Source organism: Xylocopa sonorina, chromosome 18 (genome assembly GCF_050948175.1).
Source record: "Xylocopa sonorina isolate GNS202 chromosome 18, iyXylSono1_principal, whole genome shotgun sequence".
In the NCBI taxonomy this organism is placed as follows: Eukaryota; Metazoa; Arthropoda; class Insecta; order Hymenoptera; family Apidae; genus Xylocopa; species Xylocopa sonorina.
In genome coordinates, this window is record NC_135210.1 from 3,871,001 (window position 1) to 3,897,576 (window position 26,576).

The window sequence follows — 26,576 nt, forward strand, 5'->3', positions numbered from 1 at the left end:
ATGTACGTGGTAATACCATTTTTTCTTTCTTTCTTTTTCTGCTTCGATGCAAGATTTTCTGAATAGCGGATTACTTTTGTATTTTCGGTAGTTATGATTAAATGTGACAGTATCTTCTTCAGATAGTTCGTCTTATTTCACGAATCGCCAGGACACATTTTGTAGAAAGCTAGTAATGCTCGACGACGGGAACGAATGTCTTTTTTAAAGTTATGTTTCGAACTTGGAACTCTATGCTGAAGCATTTGTCAGAGCGAATTTTGTCGTGGCACCGAGCTTATCGAATATATCGCTAAGCTTTTGTTATCCGAACGCGACGTACGTATACGTATGTAAATGTCCTCCTGTGTTTGAGCAGTAAAACAAGAGATAGCGTATTCGAATTGGATTCAGAAAATGTTGAGGAATTCAGTTATTAAATATTCAAGGAAATATATCCTTGGACCGAACGTAAGAAGTTCGATTTTCATGCATAAGGAGAGTTATTCTGATTGCATGCGAAACTGATTCGTATTGGAAACTTTCGTCTTGTAAATGTTAGTAGTTTGAGTTTGTAACGTTTAAAAAGAAAAGCAACTTGAGATTTTTGCATTCAGTGTCTTCGAACTTTAGCTGAAGGAAATGAAAGTAGAGGCTTCATCGTTCCAAATAAACTGCCAATTTAATACTCTGTAATTAATATATTTCACGTAACGTTCTAATGTTTCACCATGGAAATTCTCTATCTGGAAGGCACTACGAGGATTCTATATCATTTTCACGAGAGCTACAAGAGGAACACGATATTTGCGTAATTATTGGGCTATGCGTTCTCTTTAGTGACCGCTTGCAACCACTATCCGACATTACCTTGCGGTTCATGCATCATTGTTAGCCTATCGCTCCCTTCTCGCTTATCCTGATAATATCTGGTGTACTATAGATACGAGTATCGCGTTCGTTAAGTTGTCAAATGTTTTTTCGATGCCAAACCTCAATGAAACCTTATTCAAATACACAATATACCTTAATATGCAAACAAACTTTATTAAACTTCTTCTTGAATGAATCCATAACGAAACAACTAACAGTTTCGATTAATCCTTGTGCGGTGGGGATCAGAATACACCCACAGTAACCCCTGCTTGTCGTAAAAGGCGACTAATAGGGGCGAGAAAGGGTCAATAAAGACATAGAAAAAATGGTAACTATCACACCTCGTATATTCGAAGGATTTTAAGAATATTATTGTACGTTGAAGGGACCGTAAATTTCGCGTGTCTGTAATAGTGGCGAAGTAATTGCACGGTCGAATTAGTCCGATAAATACTACCCAGAATACCTTTAGATGAGTTCCGTTCCGTGGTACGTACAGTCGCATAAATGAAAATTATTTCACGCAAGAACTACCCTGGCTCGCGTAGACGACGGTATTAAAAGGGGGTGAATGCATGGTTGATCCACGAAGGTGCAAGATTCGGCGATGTTATCTCGCGATATGAATACCTAATGTGGGTATTCCATTTTATTACCATTGCTAGCCGAAGTTATGGGTACACAGATGAATGTGTGGTGAAAAGGCTGACCAGTGGTAATGGAAAGCCACTGAGCCAGCCGTTGCTTCGTGCCTCTATTGGCCAATGGGCAGGATCGTACATTACAGGACAGTTAATACGCGCGTTTATGGAGCAAAAGCTGTTCAGGATTAGTTCAGCTGTTTAATAACTGTGTCGATATTTAGCTGTATCGGTATTGGGCACAGTTTTACGACTTCTACGTGAATTCTCGCTTAAATGCGACAATCGCCTTCTTTTTACCGTGGAAACTTCGATCGCACACCTCTCTCACGTTCCATCAGTATAGAACTGTTTGTTATTTTAATTTCAGATTCATAACGCATCAGTAAGCATAATTAGCATTAACGAAATTGTTAGAGTAAATATTTTCAGAGAACAATTAAATCTTTCGCTGATAATCTGTCAGTAAATGAGATAATCAGTCTGTGCTGTTTAGAATGTTAAGTTGATAAAATTCGTGTCTGAAGATCGTAGTGGAATCGTTGCACCTCATTACGATTTCCGTCACATGTCATTTAAATGTCTCTTACGTGTCTGGAGAATTGGTCCGCGCAAGATTTGATCCCGAGTTCGGATAATTTAATCCCCGTTTAATGTCGTTTTCATATTCAAATCAAGATTGACGTTTCCATCCACTCTCATGATAAATATATGAGCGCGTTATAAAAAAGCGATTGTTCGAGCGTTTCGACTCGATCGAATATTCCATTAATACTGTGCACTGCTTTGCGTAATAGAACAGCTGCAGTGTGCGATTTGCTTCTCTCGAAATATTGTAGACACACAGCTGATAGGATTTTCTTAGAAAAGTCATTTTTTTTAGACGACCACAGGAATTAGTTCTCGCGTATCGTAGGCAAATCTATTTAACGTTTTGAGCAGAGCACAGCACCGTTGTTTTCACCGTGGATCGATACGGAATCCCAGCGAGACTATACGTTCTGGCAGACACACTCTACTAACGATTCAACTAAAAGGAAACTTTCGCTCTCTACGATTTACTCATAAATCTGTGTCTACGTACGTGTCGTTAAATTAAGAAAATAAGAGGGACACGTCGAGACAGACAAAATGGACAAACGAAAGAAGAAAAATCGTAGCGGAAGGCATAGAAAACTCGTACAGTGGGATTACCTGAGCCTTACTGCGGTTGCGCTCGACGTTTGGAGATTTAAATGAATTCTCATTCGAATTTCTACGTTCATTGAACATACCAGCTACTCTTGTTCACTCTCTTTTTCAAATTTACACGGTTTCATAGTTTTACAAAATAGTTCAAAACTAATCCGTGTTGTAGTTTGTGTTTTAAAGGGGTTGTTCGATTCTTCTTGCGTTCAAAGTACGCTTCTAGTACAGCAAAATAGAGAATTGCATTCGAATATTTCGTTCTGCGATCAAAGTTTGCCAAACTCTCTGCGAAATCTGAACAAAATCGCAGCTGTTCGAGGGCATCGACCCACGATACTCGCTAAACTTAATCGCTTTCCGTTTTGGCGGCAAGAAAGTCGAGGGCTGTCCGCGCCCCTGCTAAGGGCAGTCGGGACAATCGTTGAGTGGATTTTCATGTAGCCTCTCTACTTCTCTCTCAGGGCCGCTGAAATCCTGCTATCTGTTCTGTAAACATTCCACCTGCATCGCTTTGCTGCAAAACTATTTCCCCGTTCGTTGTTCTGGGATTCGTTGATCAAATGCCATCCATGTGTGTCGTACAGTCCCTCGATCGTTTTTTTTTTTTTACTTGCTCGAATCACCTCGACACTCATACCACGATACGTGGGCTGCTCGTAACTTCGTGCCTCTCTCCACTCGTGCCACCTATCACCTTCGACCCACCAACCCTCGCACGACGATGCAAATGCACTCTAAAGTGGTTTATCGCGATAATTACAGCCAGCCGGCAAGCCGAGTCGTTCTCATCGCCGCGAACACTCGTGATTCTGATTAATTAGACCACCCGATCTCGGTGGATTTGTACCGCGAGCGTCGCGTCAGGGAGAAAGTAGACATTCGAGACGTCGTATCACTGGTGATAGTTTACGTTGCGCTTGCCTTTTCATATTAATTTCTAGCTAAATTAATATCACTTGGCAAAGTTTCACATTTCTAACGATTGAGTTGGGTAATGTAGAATTTTCGTTATTAGATCTCCTTTACAGGACATTTGGTGCGGATAGTCAGTGGAATTTCGGTTCAAGGGTTTCGATAAAAAGTATTGTGTGGAGAAAGGAACCTCTGTATACGCCAGCCCTATCCACGTCGTCTAGATACCTTGGAGTACCAAACACATTTCCATATCGCACGCAACATTAACGGAAGCCGATGTGCAGGAGACTCAAACCCGGCCAGGATTTTATTGTACCTCGTACAATACGTATAAAGCGACTCTGCTTGGCGACGTCGTGCTCGCATCGGCGTTCACACAACTAGCTGTCTCGTACCTATAACCACGATAACGATATGCAACTGCATGATTGCATATACGTCGTGATATGCATATCTGCATCCATCTATGTTTATTATTTTCACGCGCATCGCTAAGTATTCACCGCGTACGCATACGTAAATGTAAGCACGGAATATTCGAAATATTTCATCGCGAAACTATCCTTTAAATTTATAGCAAATAAAACAAGTATTTCGAGTGCTTGATCATCCTGGATGTTTGCGAAGTGATATCAATACATGACGAGGCAAACATTGAAACGACGACTACTTTTGTTCAACGAACCGACTTTTCCAGATATATCGATCTTCCTCTAACAACGTTTAAAAGTACACCGCGTGCATCACGTACGAATTCAGCTCACGCGTACCACCCGCGCTAACAGAAAGGAAGCTCGAATTCGTAGCCAGCTGTAACCGTGCTCACGTAGAACCGTACAGAAGATCTCGAATGGAATTCGTTACCGATTCATAGGCTGTGACGTTTTCTGATTTTCGCTTATACAGGTAAACGAAAGTAACGCGCTCACGCCACTCAATCCACCCTGCATTATTCATAGGCGTTACTTGGGTTCGTATCGCGTCCCATCCGGATCGTCTCGCGCTCTCCACGCGCATCTACAAGTGTAAATGTTGGGATCATCTCATTATGCGCTCGCCGCTTTGCGTTACAACTTTCGAGCCAGCTACGATTTCGTAACCACCCTATATCGACGGATTCGCGACCCGCCCTCGATGCCATCTGCCGCCCTTCATAAATTACATTACACACCGCGGTATTATCGAACCGGCTTTTGTCTGCACGCTGCAACGTTTCATCTATTTTCGCAAGATTTTATCGGAAGACGAACGGTTACGACGTGCCTCCACTCGTCGATTCAGAGATATTCCACCCCCTTTTACTTTTGGTCCTCTCGCATTCGAACGTATCTCCGTTTCAGCGAGTGTTTGTCGAGCAACGCGTTCCACGAGAATAAAAATTGTTCACGTTGTTCGTGCAAACTACGAGTCGTAATTGGGGTTGATTTTGGGGGTAGTTCCACGTGTAATTTCCTGCAATCATTTCTGGATTTGACGTGTTTCCATTCTTGAGAATCATTCGGTGGGTCTGCTCGAAATTTATCGGCCGAATTGAAACTCTGTATGTATGCAGAGGTTGTTGAAAACTTGTATCGTTGAACGGATCGTTGGGATCGTAGACAAGTCGCAACATTCGCCGGGACCCGCGTGCCAGTTTCACGAATATCAAACTTTGACGCGCAAGTTTCTTTCTCGAGCACGTATACCGCGGTTGCTTCTAAGTTTCGGACTACGAATTCCGGTTCGAATACAGAAATGTGTCTATTAACCAATCTGCATGTTTTACCGCTCGTAAATTACCGCCAAGACACGGATAATTGCGTTTCGACTGCCGTTTTGTTGCACGCGAATTAGAGACGAGAACCGGTTACGAGCGTACTTGCGTTTTTATACGAAACGCGCGAGTAACGGATACGAGTAGCATTTACTTGATTATTTTAAACTGAATCGCGGAAGTTTGCTATTTGGCCAGCTGGACAGAACCAAGTTACAATACCACGAAAATCCTGTTACCACAGTCCGAATTGCGTGAGATCTGCAGCGTGTGTTAGATTACAACGGAAACGGATGACGAAGTTTCCGATTGAACGCTGTATAATCAATGTGCCATTAATGACGTAAACCAGATCGAGTTGGTAATAGCGCATTGATGAAATACATACGCGCGAATTAAATGCTCAGTTAATGTAGGGTCACATTAGCGCAACTAACCTACGGATACGATTTTTCAATCGTTCGATCCCTTGCATCGATCTCGCTGATGATGCGTACATGCATTCGTGACCCGCACATCATCCGAAGGGATACAGAGAACGCACGTGTCTCTATGCACGTCGACGGAGAACTATCTCTGTGACATCGTTGGTCTATGCATGAGACTTAAGACCGAATTTACACAGTTATGCTATGCAAACGCGATCCGTAGATTTGATAAATTTATGGCTGATCTGGACTGCAAAGCTCTTTGCAACGATCGTCGAGCTCAGCGTGCATTTGAGAGCACCCGCGAGGGGTTCAGTGACTCGAACTGGCATTGGCGCGACGCCCGCCAGCCAGTGATCGTAGTCGCTCTGAAATCAGCCATGGGAGTTTTAAGCCTTGATGGCCAGCCTTGGTGCACCATCGTCAATTACATATCTATTTTGCCACTCTATGCATCTCGTTACACGTATTTACATATTCATTGTGAAGTATAGATATAAAATACAAAGTGTCAGAAGATTTTTGAGAGAACAGAATGATACGGTTCACACATTCTGCTGGAAGATCGATCCGCAGCCATTATCAGGAAGCAGTGACTGAATTAATTAACCATTCGCACAATTGATGCCTGGTACTCTCTCCCTCTTCGAGAGCATGGAGCATCCATTTAATTAAATTTATTTCTGTAATCCATTGTCGTGATGCTTACACGGTAAAGCACGTTCTTAATCAAGTTATATAACTTGCAGTTATTTTTGTGCTCATTAATTACATATTGTGTAACACGGGGGCGAACGAGGTTTGATGACTTGTTAGAGGGTTGGAAGGCATTTTTATCGTGGGCGATCGCTCTTCCACGAATATCCTTTTTCGAGCTGAACCGCGGAAAAATAATTTCATCTGCTGCAGATCCTCGTACGAATGCACGTGCAATCGCTCGAAACAAATGCGTAAAATATATTCGTACATAGATGAAATATTCATCCGATCCATTTATGCAACTGAGTTATGCAATGTGTTTCATAGAGGCGACTGAATTAAATTGACATGTTATCTGTGATTCGATATTCATTCGTCGCGGAATCGAATTTCGCGCATAAAATTCTTGCCCCTGTTCGTCTTCTGTTTACACAAATTATTTATGAACATGTCAGTCAAGTTACTGCGATACCGAGCTTGACATTTGATATCTTATTTTCGAGAAAATCAGTTTTCATAGTACAACGAGTGGTACGTGTGTATTTGCCCAATTAAAATCGACATAGAGTCGCTGTTGCTGGATTCTAGCGTTTATTTAATACGAATTTCGGTTCTCCGCACGCATTTAAGCGCACCAAACCATCAGCTAGCATAATTTGCGGCGAGCGTGTTAACCAAACGGGAATTAAATTACCCGACAGGCATGTAATAAAATATAAACGTAAAGAGTATCATATCTATATCATAATTCTCACTAATATACAAGGTTTAGCCTCTGCATCGTAGATCGCGATCGCCCCAACAATTCTCGCGACAGTGTAATAAAAAAAGGATCAGTCGTTGAAAATTGCATCCGTTTTCTCGCGCACATCCATCGCATCCTAACCGAGACCGACAGAAACACTGAACACACCTCTGAAAAACGCGCGAGGCATCGATCAATATTGCCACGGGTTTATCGCAATTATTCGGCTACCCGGTATCTTAATAAAACATAGAGCCAGGACACAGGATCCGGGGTCGTTGGCACCGACGGTGCCTGTCGTCGGTGTCCACGGTTAATAGACTTTTGATACGGCGAGCAAATGGCACCTGCGATAAATCGACGCCCCGATATTTCCTGGCGTCCTGCAGATTTTAAATACTTCCCTTTTCACGGGAACTACCATCACCTTTGACGTTTTACGGGGGCTACCATCACCCTTGACGTTTCACGGGGGCTACCATCACCCTTGACGATGTTTCACGGAGGCTACCATCTCCCTTGACGACGTTTCACGGGTGCTACCATCATCCTTGACGACGTTTCACGGGTGCTACCACCACCCTTGATGTTTCACGGGGGCTACCATCATCCTTGACGACGTTTCACGGGGGCTACCACCACCCCTGATGTTTCACGGGGACTACCACTACCCTTGACCCCTACTGTAGATTCTGACTAACGCGAAAGGGGGCTACCACCACCCTTGACCCCCATCTCGCATTCTGACTAACGCGAACGGCCGGATTCTGCGGCTCGTTGATCTTATTTACGCTCCGAGTGATAGACTCTGATTTAAAGCCCGGGCAGCCGCGCACGCCTACCGACAAACCGTAAGCGATAAGCTGTAACTGCTACTCAAACCCGGTCGATCGATCAAACGTCGTTAAGCCTCGTCGAGCACCGACCGGCTAGCGACAATGAGATCCTCGCGATGTAGATGAAAATCGCGGAAACTAGGTGTACTTTGACGGCATCGCCTGAAAAGCCTGGGGACGTGTACGGATGTAGACGATGTAATCGCGTTACGTACCGATAAAAACGAAACGCGTCCCCTGCGAGGCAGGCCAGAGGGACGTTAATCGACGAGGAGCATTACACACGGTATCGAGCGAGTGATTGATACGGACATTATTCATAATGTCCCTGGCCATTGCGTAAATAATAACGATAATAACCGAACTCCTGTCGCTCGCGATACCTACTGCCAGCCATTATTTGTGATGGTTGGATATTATAAATAATAGCTGGTGTTAATCACTTGGTCCGCGCGTATATATGTGTTTCGAATATTGCTATTAATGACGCTGAGTAATCTCGATGTGCCAACGTGTATCATAAGTTAATTATTTGGTATAATTATACGAATTTATTTGCTACCGATGTTGTTACGGTCACATCATTTCCAGCTTTTAATTCCGTCCTGGCAGGCAGTTGGTTTGTACACGACGTTGGTATTTAATTTTGCTCACGCTGCCAGCAATTAGTGTCCCTCTTGAAGGCCCCCTATGCAGAGGTTAATCTTGCTGATACACGAAAAGATTACAAGCTTAGAATGGCAAGGAAACTTTCGAGTTGCATTTTTTTCCCTTCTTCGCGACGTTAATGCTAGCCTGAGTTAAATAAGCTAGCAAGCCGACATTCCTTCTTTACGTGCTAGCGACGACGTAAAAGGCGAAAGCAGAAGCAATCTTGTTACCGAGCAGTCGTGGAATTGCAACCCCGTAACAAGATTGGTTAATGTTCTGAGAACGCGTCGGACAGAGAGAAAGGTAGTAGAAGTCGCGGATAGTATTAAGGGAGTCGCACGTATTGATTAAAAATTCGTTCATTAAACCCAACCTTTACTTAATTTTTGTTCCCGTGGGGTGCTTCCAAGGCATTTACATTTCACAGCTGTCGCGCTGTTCGTCCGTCTTGGGGAAGAACGGATACCGAACTCGTTAAAACTTGCACAGCCTCGAATTCAAATTAGCGGTGAGAGACCAGGAAAATATCCCAAATGTTTCGCAAAGACCGATTTAAAGGATGAATAATTCACGAGCAAAGTCGTATCTGAAGCGAATTTTTGATATTTTAGGGTAGCAGCGTTATAAATTTATAATTATTGCATTTAGAAACTCGTGGTTAATGCTCGAATCGACATCGCATCGGTAAATCGATATTAATCAGCAATAATAGCGCAGATTCTAAAAGTGCTCATTTTCTGTATATTGTAGTTTTCAGTTTGAACGGCATTATTCGATCAGATTCATTGCAGAGAATTGCAGTTTATTTCGTGTGCATATTGAAATAACCAGGAATATCATAGTCCACTTTTCTGTTTTTATTCGACACCGATTGCATTTCTAGATCAAATATTGGAAAAGTCAAATATTGGTATTCTCGTAACGTCTTTCCGCCGTGAGGAACAGGATGGAACGTTTATTAAAAATAATTTCGTGTTATCGATCGATAGTATTATAGAATGCACTTCATGGTTCGATTCGCTTCGTGCTTGTTTTAAAATTAAATAATAAATCAGAAAGGATAGTAGACATTTTCGATGGATCAACTTGTAATTTTTGACTATGTGTTTATTATAAGTCCCAGCATAGGAGTTAGTTGACACTTAGCGCTGACAAAGAGCACTGTTCCTTATTTTTTCTTTATCACTCATTATAACACAAAAATTTTGATGTCTGTTACAGAACTTGAAGAATCAGATCATGACGACAAATCTGTGGGTCGAACAGGTGAGCGATATTATCTCATTTCATTCATAGAAATCATCTAATCGTAAGTAACCAGAAGTCACTCGCATAGCATGATCCAGCCAATAATTATCCAGCAGATCAGTAAAATTGTGATGGATTCTCTTGAATTAATTTTATTACTATTTATTAGCTCGTCGAGTAACACCGTAATTATTTATATTTGAATATCAGAGACGAAATTGAAGGGAAAATTGGCGAATCAAATGTACGGTCCGTAGGGGGTGTAATTCGTGCGTGGGAAGTAACAGACGTTCAGCTATTTCGAGTCATTCGCAGGGGGATAACTGCAAATTGCTTCGCCAAGTAATATGTACTCGTATAACTACACAGCGTTGCGCCTCGGCACGTTGCTACAAAAAATCGAGACAGAGAAACGCGAGAGGCGAGACAGTAGAGTGCAGTCGCAAATTAGTAGCAAATGTAATTGAAGAATAATTGAGCGGAACTTGGAAAACGGTCTCGACAAACCCTGGTGGATTCGCTAGACGTGGACGTATACAATACGGAAATTCACGTACATTCTCGTCTTCAAAAGTGAATTGATTCTCTTGATCAGATGACTATATCCGTCTTTTCATAGTCTGTCGAATTCGTTTTGATAGTTGAGATCAAAGTTGGTCTGTCTATTCTATTATCATTAAAGTGATATCATATCACCCTTGCATCGTCAGAGTTAGTTCATCCAGCGCTACACGTAGCTTTGTTTCGCGTAATTCCATTGCTTCGTAATTGGAGAGTTTATTTGTAGAGCTCGTGGCACGAGAATCTCGACGGAACATAATATATACCCGCATCACGAAAGAAATATTTCTTGCACCCATTTGTATCTAATAGACGGAAGTCACGCGAGCAAAGATTGAAAGTGGAGGAATATTAAAACGGCGAAAAACAGCGGGATCTGAGTTCATTTTCCTTTTAATTGCTTTTAATCTTGTATATCGAGATTAAGTTCACGAAGCGAGCTGCATAGTGGGAAAACTTTTTCTCTGGTCTGAAAGTTTTTAGTTTCATCGCCAAGCCGAATTGCCTCCACGTTTTAATTGGAACACGTCAAAGTCTCGTTCGATGGATGTCGCGATGAAAATTCGTTCGCCATTTCTTTCGTATAGCTTATCGTCAATTTATTAGTTTTAATTCTGCAATATAAAGCATTCAGAAATCGTACTTGGTACGATAGTTGAACCCCACAAACGTCTTCGAACCACTTTAAACGTTCAGAAGAAATATTTCTAACGATGAAGTCTCACCAAGCGCACCACCCACTTGTTAACGAAACTTGGCCAACTTCTAGTCCCGCCACATAATCGTGGACCCAGCGTTGCGCAACTGTACGCTCCAGAAATTGATCCCAGCGTTTGATTAATTTCGAGGCGAGCCTGGATGCTTGCTTTTGTACAAACAGGAACTTCGATTCCGGGCATGCTAATATGAACACGGGAGTACTGCCATCCAATGGGAAGTGGCTCTATCTAGTGCCACAATTTCTCGTTCGACGGCCACAACGAAGTTCCCGTTTCCATTTTGTCGCCACTTTGTCGACAGTCGAGGAGGAAGACGAGAGCTACAACAGGAAATGAGGATAAGAATTACATAACACGACACACGTATCTATAGCATCAAAATGGTTAAGGGTTGCGTCCTGTACATGCACAGTGGTTCCTCGAGGGTGGATCGAAATCGAAATCGAACAATTCGTACTCTTCTCTCGCGAGTTACACCCGTTCATACGTACACTTACACGCGCACGTGCGCGACGAGATATTCCGAGCGCGTCTCCCAACGCCAAGCCATCCTTTAACGTCGAAACCACCCTCTTTAGCTTCCGACTAACCCTTCGTACCGACGGTTCACGACAACCCACTGTATACAGCCGGTTGGTTCGCCGTCGGCTAGCACTTGGTGCAACGAGTACGCGCGTCGCACGTGTAACACACGGTAATGACGGGACACGTCCCTGTTCCGCCATCCGTTATCCGTTTCAGATGGTCGGTACCCGTGCGTTCGTTTTTCGAACCCCGCCACCTTTTTGTTCGTCACCGTGTCGAGTTCGTTTCGCTGCGAACGCTTCGTGTCCGATTGAAAAATCGTCCTTTGCCGTCGCTGGTGAAAGACAGCTACGGAGGCCACATAGGGAATCGGGGTCACGATCCTTACGCTCCTTTGTACGAAACGTTTTATTCCGCTACCAGCGACCGGTTCAAAGGATATTTTATCACGATGATCGTGTTTTATTGGAATTAGTTTTATCAGTCGAGAAACACTCGCTGCGCTGTATAAATTTCGGTATAATTCGAACTTTCACGTGTTTACGAGCAGTGCTACTAAAAGGAGTATCGATTTTCTGAGATTTTTAGACGGTTGATAGCAGTTGAAGAATGAGTGGACGCTTTGTAAAATTGTTAGACGATGCGAGTAACTGCGGCAAGGGATATGGAGAAGAAATTAGACGCGTTCGCGAGTGGCGCGACGAATTAATTACTAAATAATCTAATGAGACGTGCGAGCGCACCAAGAACGTGGGAACTAGGTCATTATTTCATCGTATTACCTTTGTCAATAATAATCCCTATACGTACATACAAGGATCCGAAGCAGATTGGAGTGTAAGCTCCGAGCGTACAAAGTAGGTTAAATCGGTTGATAGGTTAAAGACCTTGGTTCTTCAAAATGTTCATCGATCTGAACAGAATTAACTTAAGCTCGAAAGTGGTTAAAGCGCGCCTATATTCGACGATGTGCATGGTTACCTAAAGTGTGAAACGTTTCGCACATGAACGACCAGAGCATAGGGGTAAAATCTCGTAGCTGTAGTTCTTAAATTATACAAAAAGGGAGATAGAAAAATGAAGAGAAAGAACAAGTATCGCTTCGAAGTTGATGCAATTATCTTTTTATAGAGTTTATAATAATGAAAAGAGGATCAACAATTTTTGAACAGCGATAGATAAAAATTTGAACAAAAATTTGCCTCATCACGGAAATGAAAACCAATTTCGAAGCTGTTCTTGAACTTTTTCAGTTCCATTTGAATCCACTGGAAAATCGAGTCCATTTCTAACTATGAAACGGAAGTGGTGACAAATTCACTTCTCATTGCACGCGCTGAAAGTCGATAAAACGACAATAGGACTCCACTGTTATCTTGTTTGGTAGAAAATTGACAATTACGCACCTTCGCCTATTTAATTTCCACCATTTCCTCCCTCTACCATCGTATTCTTGAAATAGACTTTTATGACGTACTATAAAAAATAAATAGTTAACAGTATAATAATAGATTAACGGAAGCTTTTAAAATTATCTTCGTTTCTTTATTATTAAATACGTTATTTAAACGAGAATTCAATTCTCAGCAAATTGAGGGGCTGGAAGAACGATAATTCGTTGCGTTCAGAGCCAGCGCTTCCGCTGTCTTAAATACCCAGTTGTCAGAGCACAAACGGTTCATTAGCGAGGTTCTCGTAAATTATATTCCAATTGCAAGTGAATTTCTTCATCAGACACCCAGCAGCGACCCGTGTCCAGGTGCACGAATTAATCCTTAAACAAGCTTTAATCACATCCAGCTTCAACGGTGTCTCCAGCGTTCCAAGACCAACGGAAATCTCTGACATGCTTCCTGAAATACGCAGACGTATCTGCGGACGACAGCTGGTCGAATCGGTACCATAACTCGTAGAGGCTTCTGCCGTGAGATTCACAATCGCGTATCGACGACGGCGTCCCTTTTAGCGGCCAGTCAATATATCGAAAATAAATTGATAACAATAGTAGCACACCGTTGGCCTTTCTATCTATGGACACGTCGCCACTCTCTTTCTACTTTATACACCCGCTTCTTTTCCTACCAGTATCGGTTACTTGCCTCTTTGTTCGCCACTAACCAGCTCGCCTTCCTCGTTCTCCATCGCGTTCCATATAACCGCGTCCCTCTGTTCCCTCTTAGAACATGGCTAACGTCCTGAATCTCTCGCTTTGGTTCCCACTTTTCGAACCACTTTGCCTCCTCTGGTCGATTTTCTAAAACGATGTTAAGGCACGTTTCGTAGCGAATGCATCATTTCTATAAGCGTCGCCAATACGCTCTTTCTCTGAGTGTATTTTAAGATCGCGATCGGTTGTCACTTACGGCAGCATTCTTCGACATTCGTACAATATCGACAGGATTTTCTTTATCTTCCTGTGTCTCTTGCGCGACGCGAAACGACATCTTAATCGAAATCCATTTCCTGCTGTTTTAAAGATACATGCAGTGCCACCCAATTGGGCGTAACACCCTGTACAGCGTCGAACCCGCGTCGAGGGTATGTAAAATTGATCATCGCGTCGTTTATCAACTATTCACACGACGGTTACGCATTTACAGTTTGCCAAGAGCGCTCGTGAGAGAGAAATTGACAACTTTCTACATTTTTATTGGGGGAGCGTAGCGTTTGTTAATTCACGAAGTCAAGTTCGAATTTATGGATTCGTCGAAGCTAATCAAATATTGGTATCGAAAGGTTATCGATTGGAAATTTTAAATATTACTCAGTATTTTTTTTTTTTAGTAGTTATTGAATATGTCGAAAAGGAAAAGTGATAATTCGCGTAGAACATAAAAGAAGGCGATATGTAGAGCCAAGTGTAACCATGGAGATGTTTACGACCAGCTACGAAGTTCGGCTAATGGTTCTTGTACTTTTCTGGCAACCAGACCACGAAAATGAAACTTGGATTTATGTGTTTGCGTCAACATTCTGCAGTCATATCGAAGAAGCAGGGCGCGTCGTTGTTTTCGCGAGCGGAATCGATAAAATCTCCAGCACGTCCCGACAATTAACTGCACGTAGCTACATCTGTAATATATCCTGCTTCCATTTTTTGACAGACGCGCGCGCGCAGCTTCTAAAATAAGCAACTGGCTGGTATTTTTACACTAACGCGAGTAGAACGATTCTCAAAGGTTAAAGAGCAGGAAAGCAAAACCGTCGAGAGTGAAAATTTAAACGCACCTGTTAAAGGCAAAGCATATGATGAATGCTTTCCATGTAGACGCGGCGGTGGTGGGCGAGCAAAGAGAATCTCTGATTGGATCTTGCCAGGAAGAAATTCCCAGCGAACTTTCGTACCCGCCGTGGCCCCTCGCGGTATAATTGGCCACTAATTAATGGCCGTAGGGCAATCGAATTTCCAGCAACTTTCTCCCTTCGCGAGCGAAAGCGATACGACCCCGTCGCTCCTCCTCCAAAAATGAAATTACGCTCCGCGGAAAATGAAGTCTTGCTCGGGTAATCCGTTATATGCTCCTTTGCGCGGTATTATTCATATCCGATATTAATATTTGCCAGCGTTACGTAATCAGCACGAACGCAGCCCTCTTTGCGATGTTATAACGAATTATCCAGCATTACCTTTAAGAGATGCCATTCGTTAAATTAATAAAGTTATTATCGCGTTAACGTTCTAATTTATCTGTCTTCAGAAGACACTTTACTGATTAATTAGTCTTTTGTAGTGAAATCAGATTTACAAGTTACCTCGAGTCAATTTGAAATTAGCGTTGCAAGGTTCAAACTTGTATTTCTTCCCTTTTCCTGTTAACCAGAAATGTGGTTCGCCCCGTTGTAGCTGTAACAGCTCGATTGATCTGCGTCTAGCGTATCCAACTTTCTTCTATTCCAAGAGTGTGCTTCCCTTTTTCATACAGCTTCGTGAAATCTCGCCCAATTCCAGAAGACAGTTTTCCACTTGGACATGTTTCGGTACACGACGCACGTATGCGAACTGGGTATCTCCCGGGGATAACCGTTTGCATGCGAACATGTTTGTTCATACTCGAGAAGAAGGTAGAAAAGATTGCGTCGATAAGCAATGAATCCTCGCGATAGATGATAGGTGCGAATCGAGCTTTCATTCGAGTTCGATCTCTGGTATCAAATGGAAAACTGTAAACTGGATGGACGCAGCGTTTCGATTTAGCTTTTAGAAATGTTCGATGTTTCGCTTTTGGACACGTAGCGTGTTCGATACGACAGTGAAACGGATCAATAATATGGTTATATTTTTTGTGTTGGCTGTTTCAAGTCATGGTACGATTACAAACTGCGATGGGAGCCGAAGGAGTACGGCGGTGTTCACATGCTACACGTGCCGTCTGACCACATATGGCGGCCTGACATAGTCCTCTACAACAAGTGAGTCTGTCTGCTGCTTATTTGTTCTATATTCTAATTACATCTTCTCTATAGCTTCAAATTACATACTCTATACATATAGTAGTGGCACAGCATGCTGCCAAGGTGTTGAAGTCGTCTGGCCGTTCATTTCTTCCACGAATACTTCTGTCATTTACGATTTAATAAAAGTTCGCCGCTTCGAGGTACAACGGCATGCCAAGAACGAACGAGATCGTGAAAAATCTTTTACCAGTCCGTACTTCGTACACTCTTACGATAGAAAAATGCTAAGAATTGTAGATATTGAAACGGATAAAGTTCGTTAACGTTTCGAATTCATTTTATTCTCGATTCTTTCTTGTAAACATCCTCCAATGCAACGTGCGTATACGTGTTCGCGCACACATTAGACAGCACGCAAACAAATGGAAGAAGAAATGAGTGTCCACTCGACTTAACAAGAGAGGTACCATCGTCGTGCATATTGCATTTCAAAGTAGAACAGTCTATTTGATGTCAGAGTGCATCTCATATCGCGACGTCGTTTCGAAAGTTACGGAAAAATGTGAGGTGTTGTCGGCTCGCCGATTTTTAAATTCAACTCGCAGCTTAAGAGGGTAAATGCCGAACGAGGGATCCGCCCCGTCCCTTTTTTTCGACGTCATTATTGCGCTTACCAAAGTTGCTGGTGTTCGTTTCCTCGAGCGTCGTGCACCCACGATGAACGTAAATAAGTATTTGCCACGCGAGTATGAAAGATCGCGTTTCTCGTTCGAATTCAATCGAACCTCGTCGATATCCGTATTACACCCTGTGTTTGTTCACGATAACTGTATCGAGGGATTATCGCATCTGATCAGAAGGGTATTTATTTGAAACACGCTGCCGGAAAATATCGTTAACGAGCTACGTTTTAAACCCCTCGCACCCAGCAGGTGCTGTTGAAATGATTTAAAAAAAAATTCTCTTTGAAATCGATACCACTCGACGATAATCTTTCTAGAATCAAATATTATAATACCCATCGAGCGGTTGCAATACGGCTAAAAGTTTATTTGAATTTATTTAAACTGGAATATTCGAGTAAATTGAAAACGTCCCTGCTATGCAGCTATCGTTGGTACAAGCATTGGTTCAGTAATACGGATATCTGTCACGTATCATCGACGAATGATGGTCTCGACGAACACCAAAACGAAAGAAAGTTAATAGCAATAACGAAGCAAACGAAGGGGGTAAATTGATAATACGACGGTTTTAGTGGGGAGTTACGCAGCTTCCTTCGGTCTGCACATATTTGCGTAACTTTTGCCCCTTTCGGTGACAAACGAGCCAGAGCCAACGAGCTTTTCCCCGAGTCGATGTTCACGGTTTTTGGCTCGTGCTCGACACTCACGGCGAGCTCTCGACGTAGTTACCGGATAGATTATTATTCATATCGCATGAAACATGGGCGCTGCGACGAATGTTCGTGTAAATGGTTCGAGAGAAACGGGCCTGAGGTAACACCAGAGAAAACGTCCCCGCTCGTTCGACGCCGCGATCACTTCCGAGATTACCGCGAATCTTAAAACGGAACGTTTACGACCTCCGCCAGATTCGAACGGGCATACGTTTACAAGCGACAATTTTCCAGCTGCCTCTCTGGGAACGCGAGCCGTCGAGATTAATGGAACGTAAAATGTTTACGCAGGGTAAACCACTGTTGTAAAATAGCAGCGAAGAAAGAGTCGTTCCTTCCGTTGTCCACCTTTTTTTTTTACTGCTACCAAATGCATCGTTCTATTTGTATCCGTATCGTTATTAAAATAATACTAATTCGACGTTGTTTAATGCAATAGTAGATTCTTAACGCAAGGTGGGTATGGAAAATGAACACGTCTGTTGGATTTATAAATACAGAAACTGTGTACATGTTTGATGTTTTAGGTGAACTTGGTTCGTCTGACCAATTAATGAGAATCAAATGGGCCCTTATTTCGATCTGATTAGAAAGAAATGTGTTCTGAGAAGCACTCGTATCTAATTATTGATTATCAAGCTTAGAGTTTCTGGAAGAGAAATTTGGAGGAGACAAGAACATTGACCCAGACTATAATTCCGCTAAAAGCAACGGTCGATGTCCGATCGATCGATTATTCGCGAACCGTGTCATCGAAGTGACGGATGTTTCGCGTCGATTGGAAAGTTTTCTGGTCGAGACGTATAGAAATAAAGTTCCCTCGTCTCTCGATATGACTCCACCCGGTTCTTGGGATCGCGTCCCTCCTTTTCTTCCTACGATCGAAGAATACATAGCGCCAGGTCGGCGTTTCCTTCGCTTAAACCCCCCTGGCAACAGATTCCCGTCTCCGCTAACTTGATTTCTCGCGGTTCCATTAGTCTCCCGCTTATTCCTCCTTTTGCCGCGGACGTTTTCGTTCCTTATTCCTGTCTCCCAGTTACTCCGTCTCCGTTCCATCCACCATCGCTCAAATCGTCCCCCTTTTCCCTCATTTTTCCAGTGACGTTCGCCCCGCTAACAAAGGCGGAGATTTATCGCATCATCGTGGAACTTGATTCATCGATCGGTATCGGTTGAAAAGAGCTGGATAAATGGAGACGCGAAAATGAAATTGTTGGCTAGAACGGCTCATAAATATCTGAATTTTATCGCACGCCTGCTTGGGATCGTTTGACTTAAGTTCGACGTCGATTCCTCTCGTAGCTTTGCGCACAAAGGTGAACACACAAAGAACCCAGCGTATATCTTACACTCGACTAGTTTGTTAACAGGGAATAGACTAAGCGGGATATTGTTCGACGTTCAAAGGTGCAGTTTCGCTTTAATTGAAACACGAAAGCAGCGAAGAACCACGTTCGATGAACGACGCGCAGCTGACAACGAGCCAGACACGTTCTGAACGAAACTTAGCGCTCGCCTTTAACGCGGGTGACACAAACGAGTCGACCGATCTCTGCCCCAACCGGTTGTCTCCTCGAAATCGATGTCCCGTTAAATGGGACGGGGGCTCGAAAAGCGTGTTCGCGATTGCTGTTCACGTATGCGCCACTGATACGGTGGATCGCGAAACAGAGAGGTGCCTATCAGGGCTGGTACAAACGCGTCCTAAGCCCAGCCACCGTGTATTAGCGTAATTTAATGCGCAGCCATAATAGAAACCGTGCACACAAACGCGTATCCACCGTTCACGGTTACCTGGATCGAATATATTATAATTTACCTTATCCTGCCGCGCAACGACTGCAATAACATCCAATTAGATCCTTTAATTCGATAGAGGAACTCGTGGATATGCTCGCGATGCAATAATGCCGCATCCTTGTGCGGTGAGGATCAGAATACACCCACAGTATCCCCTGCTTGTCGTAAGAGGCGACTAATAGGGGCTAGAATGGGTTCGTGGGAACCTGGAAGAATCTGATTCAGAGAAACAAGAGTGATATTAAAAACAGAAAGAACACCAGGACCAAGGGACGATGAGACGGAAGAGCAGCGAGCTGTGCTGCAATCCCACGCGGCTATGCAGTAGAGCTAGGGTCGCACGAGCCACGATTTGGTGCCTGATTCGTTGCACTCTGCTGGTGCATGCTGGCCATCCTGCCGCATCGAGTGCGGATGGCCTGCATACATGCATTTCACACTTGTTCCAGTGTCACATTTTCTTCTTGAACGCAAGAAATTTAAAAATAATTGCATACTCGCAGAGAGTTACATTAAAGACATAGTCAGAAGGGGAACAAGGTATGGAAGAGCAGTAAATATGACTCTGTGTTGGCAGTAATTAACGGTTTAGATATAAAAGTGTGGAAAATGGTAAATTCACGGGCTCTCGATCAACCAACCCCTGTATTAGTAGCTGGTTTGGAGGATAGCGGTGATAGGTCAGCGTTATTACGTCGAACGATCAACGAGGATGGAAGTGCACTCTCCCTCGCGACTATCCCGAGAATCCGTTGCCTCGGATTGACGGTACGTGCCGGTGCCAGGCGCACGTATGAAATGCGAGATAACACGCCCACGTATCCACGACTGCATACGGAAATGCACACACGTTCACTTGACCGCTCAAAGGTCATTCTCGAGCGCTTATATATCGATTAAGGGCCAACTGACCTGAATATTCGTCTCTGCGTGGTCTCGCGCCGCTGAGCCACGTTTCGACGAATAATATGTCAGACCGATTATCGACGTCTTCGAGATCGTCGATACGCCGTGCGACTTATTCACCAGGCTCGATTTTCGCTCGATATGCCCTGTTTGGGGAAGGGAAAATTGACTTTTTGGTTGTTAAATAACTCGTCGCGGAAAGTGTTGAACAGTACTGGCTCGACGTTCGTTTTAATTAAGAGTTCTCTCGTTCATTGTTCCTTTTCCTTTCGCTTCCCGGCAACTGTTCGTTGACTCGGAAATAGGAGACGCTCGCACCAAAACCAACACCAAGATCGCTAGAAGGATTTACTTTTTTCACGATTTGCTTCCTGAATCCTGAAGAAGGCAACCGAGTTTCCGCGAGAACCCTCTTAAACGTTTAACTTTAACTTAATCTTCCACGGTTAATTCGAATCCTACGGAGATCCTCTTACTCCGGATAATCAGATCTAACGCTAAAGAGAGGAGGGCGGTCGATCGATAGAAATTATTTCCACGATTTCGAGACGGATATATTATTTTATTTCTCTCCAGATTTTCGTTACTTTAGCTGGAATATCGCAGCGTATTTTAAACACAGGATCGGCCAAAATTCAATTAGGAAAACAACTGGCGCGATATTTCTGTTTCCACAAACGTTTCTTGCAAATATTGTCGTTCCATTTTCTAACGCACGTAGTCGATCTATTCAGTCGATTAAAAGCGACGCTAAATGAACGAATTTTCGTAAGCTGTAGCTACTAATGGCTCGTTAATGTTGATTTGCGTCGAGATTGAAGGTATCACTCAACGAAGTAGCAATTTGTCGCGAGAATAATGGTACGTTGCCGATACAAGGTGGTCCCGGCAAGCTCAAACGGCTTACGTAGTCACCCTAAATAACCAACTGTAATTACAGTTTCCAGATTAATGGAGGCAACGTTAAGGCAGTCAGACGTCGTCCTTAGACGTGCCTCCGGTACATCAATGGGAGTTAATGACGATTTGCATTACTTATATCGCATAACTCGATTAAATTCGAATATCAAATGTAACACACGTTAACAATTTCGCCTTTTCACGTGATTTCCATCGATTACATCGTCCTCTGACTTTTTAGAATTTCATTTCACTTGTTGCGTTCGAGAATCGTGAAACAGACCGCTTCAATGCGAATGCAAAATAGTCCCCCGTCGCCTTGCCGTCTACAAACACCTGCAAAACAGTTAAGCTTCGAAAAGCATGGTTCTCTGTCGCGAGAAATCGCTGCAAGCATTATGACGCTTGTTTCTGAAGCATTTTCGCAGGCATCTCGATAGCTACGTGCAAAACCGTGACGTCTATCTGCCCTACAGCTCCAGCATTTCGTCCAGCAACGTTCTTCGTGGTCATTATCGCCGTCGTGAACAGCTTCCGCTGTTTTCCCGCGGAAAACGAACATCTATTCCGCGTAATACCGTCCGTTACACCTCTGGAAGATGTTGCATGCATTAGCGAGATGAAACTCGGCTCGCCAGCCTCCGTTCCACGCTCCACTTTCGTCGATGTCCTTTACAATTCTCAGCGGGCCGTTCGAGGGCTCTTCTCGGTCGATTAAGCACCTTCCGCTGCCAAGAAGAACCAGGCCCGTTAATATGGTGGCGACGACTCCGACGGAGACAATCAGGTCGAGCCATTAACTCCTGGGCGCGGCCAGCGGTGCTCGCCTAGTTCGTTCGTTCGTTGTGTGCAGGCATTTAATTAATAGGAGATCCTCGAAAGGCCTCCGTTCACCAGTCAGCTGATTCACGTCCGCGTAAAACGGTGGGCATTGATAAAAAAAAATTGTTCCACTTGTTAACCGGCGATCCCCGGCTGCTGGCGATGATCAGGAACTTGGGGCAGATTGGGAATTCTCGATGGCGTAATTAACTATCGATCGACGGCTCGGAAACTTCGTTGTTGTCGGGGCTCGGCGAAAAGTTGCCTATGAAAATTGAGCTGCGCCGCGTGACCGTATTCGAAACGAGTTCGACGAAATTTTCGTCGCCGATAATTCCACTCGACGTGGTTAATTATGAATCGCCTAGCGCTTCCAGGAGTTTTATGACTCGTTAGTAGTGATTTGGTATCGCGAGTCTGAATGTTACTGTCCTTTCATATCTATTCGTAGAAAAATTCATCGTTCTCGCGCGTGATAGCTCTTATCGTTTGTAAAACACGAGATACGTGTTACTTTAATTTTAAGCAGATAATACATCTGCTCGACACGCTTAGCGATTACTTGGCGAACGTGTCAGAAACGCAATGAAGGGGTTCAACGATTTTTCGCTCGCCAAGATGAAACGAGTACGATGATACGTAATGAAAATTTAATTGGCACGCTGTATACACGCAGGTTAAGCGCTGCTAATTGGAACGCTGTGTAATCCTCGTTCGAAGCATCGCGAGGCATCGAAAAGCGGGACAAGCGTCGTGAAGGTGGCAAACGTTCTCGAGAGACGTCAGAGAAAGAGTGATGCGAGGATCAGACTGCATCGCGGCGATAAGCACCACTCGAAGATGACGAAATCTTGAAGAACGCAGTGACACGAGGCACTCTTCTGCAGCCGTTCCCTCTTCTCCAGGCACGAGTCTGTATTTCTTACGCCGTCGATACCTACTCGCGTTCTCGATGCGCAGAGAAATGGCCAGCGTCGACGAGCACGTAACCGTGGATAACCTAGAGCACGATACATCCATCATCTCGCGAGTGGAGAATCTCCGCAGGGTCCTGCGGGAGTTACGAGACGCGCTGCGAGACGAGAGACTAAATCTTCATCAGGAAATAGAAATGACGATATTGCAAAAGTTTATCGAGCTGCAGCGTAACTACCAAACTTTGTCAGGTTATCATCAGTTATCCATTTTGCTAGGAATATCAAAACTTTCTGTAGAAGATAATCCGTTGCTAATTATTGACATACTTCCTCTAACGTGAATCTTTTGTGTAAAAAATGCGAAGTGTTCGTACGTTTCACTCGAAGTGGTATTTAAGTTCATTAGTCGATCGATAGTGACGATGGAACGCGAGGCACGGCGAATGAAACAATTACTCGGCCCGCAGATCACACGAGATGTAATTTATGCCCGGAGGACGTGGCCTGTGCACGGATTCCTGGGAATCATCTGAAATTACACCGCGTAGCACACTCGAACGGGGTAAGTAAGTTTGGTAGAGCTCGTTAGTCGACGTCCGGCTTGTAATCCGTGTCGAAACGTTGATCAGGACACGGCGAAGATGAACTACCCGGCGTGTCTCGGGAGTTCGATGTATCAGAGAACCGTGGACGAGTTGCAAGATGAACTGAACTCGTTCCAGCGCCGCTTTTCAGTGCCGACGACGAGCTCCTCCCTCTACAAGAGGAAAATTTACGACCTCGAGGCAATCTGCCGCGCTGACCTCAACAGAGTGAGGTCCAGGTTCGTGAGGTCCCTCCAGTCCTTCGAGAATACGATTGACACGACCGAGGAACTTTCCTCGAGGAGAATCGAGCCGCCTGGCCACCGTTCCGTTGCAAAGAAGAAAGAGGACTACGTGGACGCTTCCCAGTACAAAAGAGCAACTTTTTCGGATGCCAAATGCGATCGATCGTTGCCACGATCCAAGTACGTTGAGACAACCGCTTATCATGCATTTGATTACGGAATTTACGGAAAATAGTTGCGTTTTACTTTTTCTTTCGCTGTAAAGAATAGTATTCTTCGTATTTGAAAATGGGGACCAACGTGTTCGAGCGATTTCTCACAGAAACCAGCGAAACTGATGAAACGGTGTAATATTATAGCTATTAATTTCCGTGGCGAAGTTCGAATCGTGCTAATATTTGCAAGAAGCGGTGAAACGTACTTATTTACATGGCAAACCGAAACGTATCGCTCTTCGCAAGGTAAATGAAAGGAGACACTTTTTTTTGGAGAACCAACTACCAGAAGGGTCACGTCCGCCTAACGAACGGAATCGCTGAAGTTTCATCCGTTTCGTATCGATTCTTTCATCGAGGCTGCGCGTGAAACGAGAAGCGATAAATGTTTATCGTAAATATTTTCTCTTCGAATAGATCGCTTATCGCAAAGCGCAGTTACGGTTTGTGGACGACGTACATGTGCGCGAAAAGGTACAGCGACAGTGAAGTGTACAGCAGAGATTACAGATCCTTAAAGTCTATTGAAAATCCACAAATTACAAGCATCAGCGATTCTGATTCCAATTTGAGGCTCAATACCAGCATCACCACGATTTTTCCAAGCACTTGGCAAGTTTCTTGTACTCCATTTTGAAGAGGATTACGAAACCCGTTTTAATAGCACTTTTCATCAGGACGTCTGAGACATTTTTAAACCCCTGTTTTGCAAACGTGCTGAAGAATAAAGAAATGTTCACCGCAATTAGCTAAATTAGTCGACTTGGAGTGAAAGGCAGGAAAAACAGAGGGTGAGAAAGGGGTGACGCTTCGCAAAGAGATCGCGTTAACTTATAAACGTCTGGCGTTCTCCATTCCGCGAGTTGAGCGACGAGAACCGAACCCGTCGACAGGGTTCATAAGAAAGAGGCGTCGCGACGCGTTGCGCGGATAGATATCAGCTCGTTCTTTTATTTTCACCGCCGTCGAGGGGGAAGCGAGCGACTTGGCTGCCAGTCTGCGAGAAAATGCCTCGAATATGAAATCGAGGGGGTGCACATTCCGATTCAATATCCACGATTCTTCGCGCCGCTATATACGCCTTCCATAAGACACTGGCTGGCGAGATACCGATACCTACGACGAGGCAAAAACGCCTCTCGCGATATACGATTTGAATTCTACGTAGTGTTCGTCGTACTTTATTGAAATTGTTTTACAACAAGAATTGAAAGCGAAGATCATCGATAAATTGAACCGTTAAGGAATTTTCGCACACCTGCGAGAGGAGTCTCCTTTATTTAATCGAGGATAAAAATTGCAATAAAATTACGAGCCCACTGTCAAGTTGGTGGGCAGGAAAGATCGCGAATATTTCATAGAGAGTTGAAAATGAGGTTCATTCATGTAATCCTCACGGCTAGCAAGCTCCAGTGCGAGGCTGTTCCAGCATATCCGGCGCATCTCTTCTGAAATTGAAAACGAAACGGCGTGTCGACGTGCGCCGAGTGAAAACGGAAGGAAAAAGGTGGAGCGAGAAGAATCTCGAATCCCATTGGAAGTTCACTCTCTTACAGCGTTGGCCCAGCTGGTCGGTCGTTCGGAAAATCTCGCGAGTATCGACGACCAGCCTCCGCGAGGCAAGTGTCTGCTCGAATCGAAACAGAAATAGTTCCCGTTAACGCACCAAGAACACACTCCATGCATTATTCTCTACTCTCGAATACAGTCTCACTTGTAGTGGAAACTTTCGACGTAAACCAACGATTCATTTCACCAGAATTTCAGAAAAACAGCAGACACAAAATAGTCTGTAACTGACGAACGATACACGAGCAGCAACCACGCGACCTGTACGAAGAGAGGCACGAGACTGGCAACGAATTTATTCCCCGCAGAAGAAGCATGGAAAATGTAATTCTTGAACGCGTAAACGACCGCGAAACTACAGACCACCGTCAGCTATTCTCTTCTGACTGTAACAGAGGAAACGGAGAATCGGTCGAAGGGGTTGGAGTATATTAGATTCTCCGTGCGAGCCTGTGTGTTACAAGGGTAGAAAGCGAACGACGAGGAGAACAAAAGTGGACCGTCTTCGAGCTGGAGCGAACGGGTGGAACTGGGTGCAGAGTGCAACGTCGCGGATATACGTGCACGTATGTACGTGCATACGTAACGCGGACACAAGCGTGCGCGATGCAGCATACGTGGCTATACGATCGTGATGTACGAGCGGTACACGTGTCGCAGAGGCGTAGACACGTGAAAATACGAACACACCCGCGAGAAAGGGACTAGAATGCCGCATGACACTGTACCATCGACCCATTGTACGATGCAGAGTGCACTCTTTGCTAAATCAGCCGCTCTTTTCTTCACTTTTTGCCTCCCTCGACCTCACCTACGCTCGGTGTCGCGTTCTTCCCTTCTCTCCTCTCTGCCACCCGCGCTGGTTCCTCTTCAATCTATCCGTTGGCACATAACCTTGGCTAAGATGAAATGTCAAAGCGAAACCGAGGTAACGAGATACCCAAAGAGACGTCCTTTTTACTTCTTTTTCCTGGCCTCACACAGCCTCCTTCGCCTCCACCGCTCCTCCGCTTCTTCCGATCCCGATTGCTCTCGTTTTAGGCGTAAGCGTTGGTGC

At 44.1% G+C, this 26,576-nt stretch overlaps 1 protein-coding gene across 1 annotated transcript in view; it reads left to right on the forward strand.

The window, feature by feature from the left end:
- The window catches only part of Nachralpha4 (nicotinic acetylcholine receptor alpha4), an 88,978-nt gene that overhangs the window by 18,729 nt on the left and 43,673 nt on the right, over positions 1–26,576 (forward strand). Inside the window, exons 3-4 of the mRNA XM_076908318.1 lie at positions 9,933–9,977; positions 16,065–16,174. Of these exons, the coding sequence (XP_076764433.1) occupies positions 9,933–9,977; positions 16,065–16,174 (155 nt within the window). The remainder of the gene's footprint in view (positions 1–9,932; positions 9,978–16,064; positions 16,175–26,576) is intronic.